This window comes from Haplochromis burtoni, unplaced genomic scaffold (genome assembly GCF_018398535.1).
Source record: "Haplochromis burtoni strain Fernald_Lab_line unplaced genomic scaffold, NCSU_Asbu1 Contig_148, whole genome shotgun sequence".
Classification (NCBI taxonomy): domain Eukaryota; kingdom Metazoa; phylum Chordata; class Actinopteri; order Cichliformes; family Cichlidae; genus Haplochromis; species Haplochromis burtoni.
The window spans coordinates 771,008-782,740 of NW_024582509.1; the positions used below are offsets into that span (position 1 = coordinate 771,008).

An 11,733-nucleotide genomic window follows, 5' to 3' on the forward strand; every position below is an offset into this window, starting at 1 on the left:
GTTTCAGCTGATCTGAGGCTTTCTGGGAGTTTGTTCCAGATATAAGGAGCATAAAAGCTGAATGCAGCTTCTCCGTGTCTGGTTCTGACTCTGGGAACTGATAAAAGACCGGATCCAGATGACCTGAGGGATCTGGAAGGTTCATACTGGGTCAAATAAATTAGACAGCAGCTCAAAAACAGCTGATAAAATCTTGCTTTTAAAGTAAATACATTGCAGCATCTCTTCCATATCCTGTTCATCTGCAAACACACATATTTACCTTCTTCACTGATGGGCCAGAAAGCTTTCAGAGTTTGTTTAAACATGTTTCTTTGGCACAGGCTCCTGTAACGTCATAGAGCACGTGTCTGACAAGCTTCATCATTAGATTCCACTCATACTCAGGTATTCAGGACATATGCTGACCTATCCTTCAAGCTCGGGTCCTCCACCAGAGGCCTGGGAGTTTGAGGGTCCTGCGCAGTATCGTAGCTGTTCCTAGGACTGCGCTCTTCTGGACAGAGATCTTGGATGCTGTTCCCGGGATCTGCTGGAGCCACTCGCCTAGTGCTTGTTCATAGCAGGGAAGATGTTTAATGTGTTCCTTGATCATCAGCAGGTAGTAATGTATTCCTGGGAGAGAAGAGCAGGTGACATAGATGGGTATGGCACTCTCCCAGAAATCTTTATTGTGAAAAATCCTCAGTGTGGATAAATGCCAACTTTTCCTGCAGTGTTTCCTGACAGCAGGCAAGATGAGCTTCATTCTAGTTGGTGTTATCTCCTTTATCCCGTAAACTCTGGGGCTTGGACGCTGTAATTTGTCTCTGTTAGTTTAATAATACTTTCAGCATATTGGCTCAGGGTGATTTATTTCATCTACTCATTTAAATTAGAACTTTTAGCTCAGGACCAAATGATGCATGCACGCGAACCCGCTGCCGTATGAGAGCTTTTCAAAGAGGTTTTTAATCTAGATTAAAAATTCAGGCAGATCCAACCAGTGTGCCCTTGTACCCTTACAGTGTGGGCATCCAAATCATGGATGATTTATATCACCAATGGCTGTTGTCCAAACGATAATGTAATGCTTCTGTTTCTCATTTTTTTAAAGCTTGTTTTTTGGCCTTCTGCCTTTATTGAATAGATGCAATAGAGATATGAAACTTGGGGAACGGAGCAAGTGAATGACAAGCAGCAAACATCAAGCCAGCCAGGAGGTGAACCAGGGACTCGCCATTGGCCAGCAGCTTGGCCGCTGGTTTGTGCAATCGTTAACTTTTAAAATGTTTTCTCCTCTTGCTTTCCCTCTTTCCACACAGCCATTGGTTTCTGTTACAGAGAAACTGCCACAGATCAATAATCCATCACAGTGAACATAACATGGATTGTTATTTGGGCCAGCAAGGTAGTGTGACACCTTATAGCTGCAACTGCAAAGAGCCAAAGAAATAACCCGACTTTGACAACAGGAAAAGCAGGCATGAAACTGTGTGTGATGGATGAAAGGAGTCGGGCGGCATATTTTGGACCTTGTGGGGGAGAAATTTTAGGCAGGGCTGGGGAAGAGAGCGAGGACAAAACCCAGAAAAAGCTTACAAAACCGTGCATTCTGGGAAATGTAGGGCACTTGGGCAAAAACTCCCCAAGTGTGCTGAAATCTGCCAAATATAGGCAGAAAATGCATGACTTTCACTTTCCTTTAATTGTCTTATATTATTGCTATATGACTACTGTTGTCTGCACAGCTGAACACGGTAACTGTGGGGTATTTGCACAGCGCCCGAGAGACGGCCCACATATTTCCACACGGTGTGAATCTTAATTGAATCTGAAGTGCTTTCTGTGACTGGTGGTCAACCTGGCAATTTGAAGTGGCTGCAGAGGAGAGGCCGGTGTGACGGTGACAGGGCAGAGATAAGTGCTGGCATTCTTGCGGAGAGAGGAGTATGTTCCCCACAGTGCCTTGCTCAAAGTGGCTGTGGAGAAATTGAACTGTGGCTGGTGAGGAGCTCGCTAAATTGCTTTCGAGTCCCTCCACTTGTGTTGTTCCAGTGCTTGAGCTCAAGAAAATGAGGGCTTTTTCTTTTTTTCTTTTCCTCCAGCAGATTTCTGAAGAGGTCTGATGACAGACACTCTGAGAGCTGAAAATATAGTGGAGCAGCAGAAGAAAGTGGTTACCATATAGTTGCAAACTGCAGTATAAAGATGTGTTATTGAATATTTCTTCTGTGAGAAAGTGATGAGCTTCAGATAATGTACAACAATAATGTGCACGGTTGGTATGATTCAACATAAAAATGATAAATGATACATGAATACTCATAATATCATTAATCATTGAAAAAGACATTAGAAAGTTTGCACCTGCCCTACACTTAAAGCTGTGTTGAGCAAACTTTGACCACTAGGGGGCAGAATATGTGTAAATAAAGCAACATAGCCAAATATCCTGAACTCTTATGGTTTATTTTTGATAGTGGTGAGGAGAGCATGATTCTATTATAACAATGAGTTTTCAGCTAAAACAGCAGCACCTGATGCCTTTTAAACAGACCGCCTCCAGCCTATGTGCAGTCAAACCATAATAAAGATGCACGTGAAGCTGTAATAGTGTATGTTAATCACCTTAAGTAGATATAATTTAGGTAATTATAGCTTGCTTAAGAAAAAGCTGCTCAATATGTAGCTTAGTTTGTTGTTTTCAGGGTTTTTTTTCATAATTTCTAGAACAACAGTAGAAAGATTGACAGTTTCACAAATAACGCGCAGAGCTGCTTTTAGTACGTGTCTGCTACTACTAACGTTTCTGTAATTAGTGGGAAACTACCTCAGGGCTCTGATTTTTGAGATACTATATTACAGTTAAGTGACTGGTCCACTGCAGTGATTGGCAGGTGATGAGAAAGTGTGGCTGGCTGACAGATGAGTGGATAGACAGAAAATGTAATAGAGAATAAGAGCAGTGGTGGTGGAAAAAAGCCCTGCAAAGGTAGGGAAGATGAGATGTAACAGCTGGACTCCAGGAGTGGAGAGTGGCGGTCAGAGTCATTCAGGGTTCGGTACAAGCCAGCTGTCAGTGCTAATAGACAGAAAAAGATGGAGGGAGGGGAAAGGAGAGGAGGGAAAATAGGAAGAGATGTTCAGGCCAAACAACCTGTCACTAGCTATAACGGAGCATAACGCAACACAGCTGCCTTGTCTGAATGTCAGAAAGAGAAACTTCCCTGGCAGTTTGGAGAAGAGTCTGCAAAACGATATTCTCAAATGGATAGATGCTATCTGGTTCAGCGGCAGGGCTGGGCCCAGAATAGCAATGATGCTCTTAGTCAGATCTGCTGAGAACAAGTTAGCTCCGACATGTCCTTCACGTCAGCATCACAGCTCCCTCCTTTTTTCTCTGATAGTCTGTTTTTGCTCACTTTGGTCATGAATAAATGTCCAAAGGATGTCCAAAAATCAGCAAAGATGAAATAAAGTTTGGAGACTTTTGAATCTATGAGCTTTGAACAATCGTTGACAACAGTGCGTTAGCTTCTTGCACTTCTGATGAGCAGATATCTGCATATTCTGGGATAGCATTGACCAGTTTGAGCACCAGTGGCTTTCCTGCAGGTTCACACAGCATGAAGAGAGACTGTGCATCACTATCTGTGAACACTTTAGCTGAGGTTAGCTTCAATGACCAGTTGAAGGAAACGGTTTCCCGTCTGATGTCGTAGCTGCGTTTAGCTAAATGATGTTTAATGAAGATGACTGTTAATTTGAAGTGGACAAATATTTAAATCCTGCAGTTCTGACAGAGTCACTGGTGGTTTAAAGGTGCACACTTGTGTTCTTTGATGCTAGTGCTAATGATCTAATGATACACCAGCTGAGGTACTATTGGAGACCTGTAGCAACAGATCTAAAAGAGCAATAAAGTCGACAGTGGGAGGCGGTCGGAGTGTAGCGGTGGCATAAATCACAGGATTGTTAACCTGGTGATTGCTGTTTACTAGGGGTGCTTGTATCGATATTGAACCGTTCGATACAGTGCTTTCGGTTCGGTACGCATATGTATCGAACAATACAATTTTTAATTTATTTTATCAACTTTTCTTCTGACGATGCTGTCTGTGTTGAGAGCTCAGAGGATCTGCGTCTCGACTACTCCGCCTAGGCTGCACTGTCGAGCGCAGATCCACTGAGCGCAGGGCAAGCTAGCAAGACAGAAGCTAAGCTCCGTTGCAACATGGCAAATTGAACCTCCCCCACCCTCATTCAGATCTGGCCTTTGGAACTATTTTGGTTTTCATGTGACGTATGACCCTGAAGGTAAGCGGTCATGGACAAAGTAAAACAGTATGTCGGATGTGCCACGCAATGCTCAATTACATTGGGTGGGAACTAGTGTGTTAGCGCAGTTAGCTCGTTAACGTGTTGCGCCGTCCAGCCCCACGCACGGGGCGATCCGCGGTAGCTCGTTAACGGAGATTTGCCGTGTTGTGGCGTTAACGTCATTTCAGAGATTAACGCTGACAGCACTAGGCCATATGACTGCATTAGCGAATCATCTAGGCAAGACAAAAAACAACAAGCACATGCTACAAACTTTAGCTCGAGTCATTTAGACAGCCGTACACTATTCTATGGACTGTTGTTAATATGCTGCTGAGAATATAGCCCAGAAGAAGCGTATAGTATAGCTTTTATTTTGGAAAGAGCCATTTCTCTGTAATAAACTCTCTTTTCCAAAGATGAGTGATTCCTCACATCAGATAGATTTATTATTTTATCTTTGTTGTTTCAGCAACATTAAATTTAAAAACTGTACTTTTGAGTTAAAATATATATTTATAATTTTAATAAATGACAAATTAAAAAAGGCATGAACATTTTTTTGTATCGAAAAAATATCGAACCGTGACACCAAAGTATCGAACCGAACCATGAATTTTGTGTATCGTTGCACCCCTACTGCTTACATCTTGTTTGAGAGCTCTGGGCATTGGAATCAGTTTTTCTTTGATTTCACTCTTTGTTTAGTGCAAGTTATTACTCAGGAGGTCAGGAAAAGGTCACGATTTGGATAAAAATGTGCCTGTTCATATTAATCCATTGATATACCCCTGATACATGTACAGTGTTTAAATGATGGCACAGCGTATGTGTATCTCCAAGACTCCTCTATTTGCCATGCATCCTGACTCCTTCCCTACAACCTTCCTTCTGCATCATGATAGCGATCTTCTTCTGAAAGCAGATGGAGTTATAGAGCTGTTTTGGATGTTTGAATAGACGGGTTCATGCTGTGATCTCCTCCCCGGTCTGCTCATGGCTGAAGTCACGAGGTTTCAGTCTGTTTTTTTCTGTCAGTTCAGTGGAAGAAATGTTGATTTAGATAATTGTTCCCTTTTCGGTTCCTGCTGAAGTTTGAGCTACAAATACACCATCAGTGAGTCATGCATGTAAAAGAGATCTGAGAGCTTGCTGCTGATATTCCTGCTGTGTGCTGTGCACTAATGGCCCTTCGTATCTTGTAGACTTTTGCTGTTGATGCATATGTTTTTCACAAAGGCAGGACACGTGGGGTGGTTGATGGAACAGACGACAGATGCCACACAGGCGTCACTTTGACATGTAAAGACTGTGTTGATCAGTTTGGGCTCAAGTGTCTGTCGCTGGCTGCTGATTGGCCACGATCTTTACTTTGTATGAGACTGCAGTAATGTCTTAGCACATCAGCAGTTGTGTGTATCTGACTCCGTGTTGTGTTTTCATCTTTCAGATATCCGCGGCCTGCAGGGTTTCCTCGACCAGACGTCCCGCCAGGGTGTCGACGTGGCGTTGCAGAGAGTGGACAGGAACATCAGTAAAATCTTCACCAACCTCTTCACCACCATGAGGACAGAGGAGCTCAATCGGTACAGAGACACACTGAGGAGAGCCATCCTGCTGCTCAGCCCACACGGAGCGCACACATTTATCCAGCAGGTCGGTCCAGCTCTGGTTTTTCTGGCGTGTTTACTGCAAAAAGTCGCCTAAAAATGCAATGAAGTGAGCAGATGAGTGCGATCAGTGTGTGAGTGTGTTGTGCTTAATGTATCTGAAGGAAACCACACGGCCCCTCTGAGGTCTTAGTAACACTAACTTTATATTTAACCGTGTTTAACTTTAGATTATAGATTTTTCTGTCAGTTCATTTTTTCCCCTCCTGATTTCAAGACTTCAGTTTTTGAAATCTGCTCATATCCTCTGACAGCAGAGGGTGTAACAAACACCTGCAGCTTCACAACCCTGCACGTAGAGTCTGCAGCTTTTAAAATACATCAAGCTAGTTTGTCACATAAGAACTGCCTAACAATCCAAATCCAGGCCTGATCTCATCTTCTTGTTTTCACTCTCCTCTGAGCTCCCAGTCAGACACCGGGCAGCTGACCCGTTGGCAATCTGACCCTGAGGGGGGAATTCGGTAAATTCCAATCTCCAGGTCTTGCTCTTCCCCTGGCGTGCAGCAAACTGAAGTATGCTGCAGTCGGCTGGTTTTAGCCGCTGTCTCAGATTTCATCGTCGATGATGATCCTCAGCATGAATTTCAGGTCAGATTGAAAGAGAAGCTGATGTTTGCCCTCTGCTCAGCGTAGAGGGTCGTGATTAAAGTTCTGAGTGCAGAGAATAGGAGAGATTTAAAAGTCTGTCTGGACATCAGGGAAAAACTGACCAGATTTAAACGAAGTCAGGCTTTTGTTCCTGTGCTCGTAGTTTGGGATTCCACATTGAACTCGTGTGTTCTCATCCCCGAGGCATCAGTTAGTCCTGTTTGTCAAACCTGCTGGTTTCCTTTGGCTGGCTGTGCCCTGCTGGGTTATAACCAGGGAACGGGAATAACGGCGTTACTCTTTTCAGTAACGAGTAATCTAACTAATTACTATTCCTATCGTTACAACGCCATTACAGTTACTAACAAGAAAACGCGGCCCGTTACTATTTTTCAACAAACAGACGGTTGAAGCTGTGTTCAGGTTACTGCTTCTTATATCAGCTGCAGGAAGTAGCTGTAAGTAATCTGGACGCTGCAGCTTTAAGCAGCTGTGTCTGGCACAACAGCTGGAGCTCAGGGGGCAAAACAATGGCATGATTGCAAGAGAGAGAGAGAGAGAGCGAGTTTTGAGATGTGAGAGATTTGTGACGTTTGGCGTGTTTGGAGTGTGTAGTTAATGTGTTGTCTTGTGTAGTTAGTGTGTAGTGTTGTGTTGTGTGTCAGAACAATGAGGCGACTGCTGTCTCCAGGTAGAAACAGCAGTGACACACCTGCTGCTGTCAGACCTGCAGGTATCAGGCTGTGATGTTTCCTTTATAGCAGGTATGGAGGAGGTGTGCAAACACAGAGACAGCACTCGAGCCAAAACACCCCCCCCACCTTCGCTTCCCTCCACGTATGCAGAGCGCCCAGGGGAGCACGCACGGCGGCCACATTGCGACGCTCTGCTGCCCCCGTTTGTCCGTCAGCGGCCTCGCCCGGCCGTCTGGCGGCAGCGTGACGGCGTGCCAGCATATTGAGGCTACATGTGACACTGGAGTGACAGAGGGTCAGTCGCCAGGTACTGTATTAAAGTCCCGAGTCGCTGCTGATGCCAGGCGCATCACGGCATCACCACGTAGCGCCAGGCACATGTGTGTCATCGTGGCGAGCAGAGGTGTGACTCACACCAGTCTCGAGACTTTGTGCAGAGCGGGATTGTGGGATAGTTTTTTGTGTGTGGCGAAACCCACCGAGGCTTGCTTTAGGTGGCAATTAAAACACAAGGAGTGACCTCCGATGACCTCGGTGTGGCGCTCAGACCGCGCCGACAGGCCTCGCTGTCTCCAGGGTGGCAGTGTTCTCCTCTCAAAATAAACCCACTTACATAATGAAGCGGCGGCGGCTGCAGACGAGTTTTCCCGCTCGTTTGAAGCCTGCCAGCCTCTCCCTGCCGCCCTGCAGTCGTGTCCTTCCCGATGTCCCCGTTCAGCTTCGTTGGGACGTTTTGCTTTCAAAACGTTGATGCAGCTCCCCAACCCTGTGCTGAGGGAGAACTGCAAGAAGCTTCCACTTCTTCTTCCCAGGTCTAAAGTCTCCTCCTGTGTTTGAGGAGGATCTCATCAGCGTCATTCTCAGTCTCTCCAGCTGGTCTGTGTGGCACAGTGGTCCAGTGGTTAGCGCCGGTGCAACAGACAGTCCAGGGTTTGAATTCGGTCTGAACACAAGCACGTTCAGCTAAACTTGTGATTCTAAATTGTCTGTAGGTGTGAATGTGACTGGTTGTCCATCTCTCTTTGTTAGACCTGTGATGGACCAGCGACCTGTCCAGGTGTACCCGCCCCTGTCCCGCCCTGTGTCAGCTGGGATTGGCCCAACGGCCCTCAGCTGACGTTTGGTTCGTTTTCAGTGTCTTCTTCCTGCCACGTGATGTCGTTTGTCTTGACGAAGCTCTGAAGATTTTTTTTTGGTTTTGAAGCCCTTCAGTCTCAGATGCCGTCCGATGGTTATGGGGCTGCAGTCGGCACCAGTAACGGCCTTAGTTTGGGTCGAGGATCGTCCAGTGTCTCAAAAGACAGCCAATCAGATCCTCCGGCTCAGTGCTGGTGACATTTTTTGGGGTCTTCCACTTGATTCTTTTGTTCCATAACCCTCAGGATCCTTTAAGAAATTCCAAATGACCGTCTCACTGCGTCCCCGTTTATGCAAAACGACCACGTCCAGGGTTTGTTTACCTTTGCCATCAGGACTACCTGACAGAACATGACAATGAATCTACATTTTTGCACCGATTTAAAGACACGTGGTCCTAAACCTTTGATCACCTGTTTCGATTTAAGTGTTGTTTTCAATAAATTGCTCAAAAAAGTTTCTGTCTCACTCACATTTCTTCTTGTTGCATGTTGAAGCTCTACTTGGAACCTTGTTGAGATCCAAAAATGCAAAATATAATTTTTTTTTTGTTGTCATTTTTAAAGTGGTTTTAAACTTTTGATCAGGACTGCACCATCTCTCTGGCCAACTACCATTACATTTGAACTAGCCTGACTTCAGTGCTGCTGATTTTCCTCCATCGTTTTAGAAATCCTTCAGGCAGCACTCCTTTAAGTTCTGCTCCTTGTAAATCCTTGTTTTAATGTAATCCTTGTTTTTATTTTTAACAGAATGTTTCATCTTTTTGAACATCTGCAGCATGTCGGTCTATAAAAATCTGAATCTGTGAGCTTCTGAATGGATGTGTCATTAACACGCTGGTCAAAGGTGACACGATCGTACACTCGCGTCTTCAACCAAGAGGTGCACCACCAACCGAAAAGACATCAAAGCAGCTACTCGCACCGGTGGATGTGATGCCAAATTGGTGACACAGATTCCTTCCATTTAAACCACTGGATACGTCTATTACCTGGTTTGCTGCCTCTTTTTAAAATAAAAACTTCTAAACGATTGTCCTGGGTTTCACTGAGCCACACTCACACCTTTACACTGCTTTAACTACACTTAAGCGGGGTGGGCAACTCCAGGCCTCGAGGGCCGGTGTCCTGCAGGTTTTAGATGTGTCCTTGATCCAACACAGCTGATTTAAATGGCTAAATGACCTCCTCAACATGTCCTGAAGTTCTCCAGAGGCCTGGTAATGAACTAATCATTTGATATAGGTGTGTTGACCCAGGGTGAGATCTAAAACCTGCAGGACACCGGCCCTTCAGGCCTGGAGAGGTCCACCCCTGGTCTACATACTACTCTTTTTCCATCATCACACACAGCTTGCCGTTTGTGCCTCTTTCACAGGAACTCGTAGTCAGACTGGGAGAGCCCGTGCTGACTTTTCCAGTTGGTAACCACCTTTATGTGACCGCTTGGCTGACATTAGGAAACAAAGGCCATCCCCCAGCCGGCGCAGGATGCGCGTTCACTTTCAGGCACATTTAGGCAGCGAGAGTCTGACGCCTACTTTGTTTCACAGACCTAATGTCAGCATTTATGGCATGAAACCTGCAGATTTCAGCGATCAGTAAAAATATCTGCATCGTGCTAATAAAACCTCAAATCAGATGTTGACGAGCTTTATTGCACAAACAGGAGATGTAAGCGGAGACTGGAGGCGAGGCGCTGAGGAAGCACGTCTCAACTTTTGCTGCTTTGAATCGCGTTTGGTCGCTAAGCCGTGTACGACACCGCGTAATCCAATCCCAGGCTCTACGGGGTGGCCGGACCCCCTGCTAGTGCATCACCAAAGTGGATTATAGCACAATAACACACACACATGCACGCGCACACACACACACACATTTAATCCTTTCACATTCATTACCATGCCTTCAGTGTTTTTGCTTTTTTTGTCCTGTTCTGAGACATTTTTAGCTCCACATCTGTGCCTGTTTTGTTTTGGCTCTACCTTATTTTTTAATGCACTGTAATTGCATTTTTATTTATAAGCAGGAATCAGTACCAACTCTGCTTCTGCTCCTTGTTTTTATGTTGTTGTTGAATATTTAATTTATGTGTACGGGGGGGGGGAAACCCTCCCTGGGATTTAAAGTCGTGTTGCAGGAAGGGCGAGAGATGCCGACGAGACGCCTACAGCAGGCGGCTGAACCGGAGGCTGCAGCAGGAGCCAGAAGCAGGAAAACCAGGCATGAACACAAGCCTCGTGTGCGATGTCTGAAGCACTAACATTTGCACTACACAGCTCCTACCAGCATTTAATTCAAGCTGCTCAGATTTAGGAACTTTCAGACGATCTGAGCTCTGAGCGAGGACAGCTGGGTTTCAGTGAGAGTTAAGTGAGGAAGGAGAGTTAACCAAAGGACCACTCAGTATATTTATTCCATGTCACCGTTTTGTTTTGTTTTTTTATACACTGGGATTGTTCTGCTTGTTACAGCTGGAGATGTTTTCACATTTTGTGATGGACTGATCCAACTTTTTCCCGTTGTCCTCCGATACTGCAGCTTTGGGAATCGGTTGACCCCGAGCACTGATCTGATGTGTGTGTTAAAATAATACCAAGTCCTCACCTTTGCTGTGGATCCATGTTTTCAGGCCGTGATGATGATTCAGGCCCGGACGCTAAACGCTCACCTACGAGCCTGGCCTGGCCTTAGAGATAAGCGGAGGAGTTAAAAATAGATCCGCTGCTCCTTCGTGTTGAAAGCGAGCCAGCTGAGGCTGCTCAGGCGTCTGCTTTGGATGCATCCAGAGCGCCTCCCTTTGGAGGTTTTCTGAGGACATCCAGCTGGGAGGAAACCTCGGGGTAGACCCAGAGAAAGAAACCCAAACCTGAGCGTGTTCCCATTTCTGCTCAGTCTTTCTTTCCCTTTTTATTCTCTGGCTTTTAAACCGCACGAGTTCTAATGACTGTTTATTCACTTCATCTTTTATTCTTTTAGCTCCACAGCACTCCCGTTTCAATTAGAACTGAAAGGAAACTTCAGAGTTAAATGTGCCCAGATTCGGTCACCGAGCAGCGATCTCTGCTGGAAACGCCGCTAATAAGTCAAAGGTGGTGGAAACCTCACGGGGTTGATGGAGGGTTGTTTTAAAGGCCTGGAGTTTGATGTTAAAGGATTATCTGGATCCAGACCGAGCGTGGACATCGACCAAATGAAGTGACAGGCTGACGACGATCACCCACAGAGACTAGCCGCCTCCTGGTGTGGGTGATCCTGGTGAGTGCGTGCCATTTGCTTTTACAGCCTGTGATTTGGTCATTCGAGGGCGAGTAGGAGTGACACAGGAGACTTTAA

At 45.6% G+C, this 11,733-nt stretch overlaps 1 protein-coding gene across 3 annotated transcripts in view; it reads left to right on the top strand.

Moving 5' to 3' along the window:
• grid1b (glutamate receptor, ionotropic, delta 1b) overlaps positions 1 to 11,733 on the top strand; it is a 603,615-nt gene that overhangs the window by 405,994 nt on the left and 185,888 nt on the right. For all 3 annotated transcript variants that reach the window (XM_042224758.1, XM_042224759.1, XM_042224760.1), the window contains exon 4: positions 5,753 to 5,958. In XM_042224758.1, the coding sequence (XP_042080692.1) occupies positions 5,753 to 5,958 (206 nt within the window). The remainder of the gene's footprint in view (positions 1 to 5,752; positions 5,959 to 11,733) is intronic.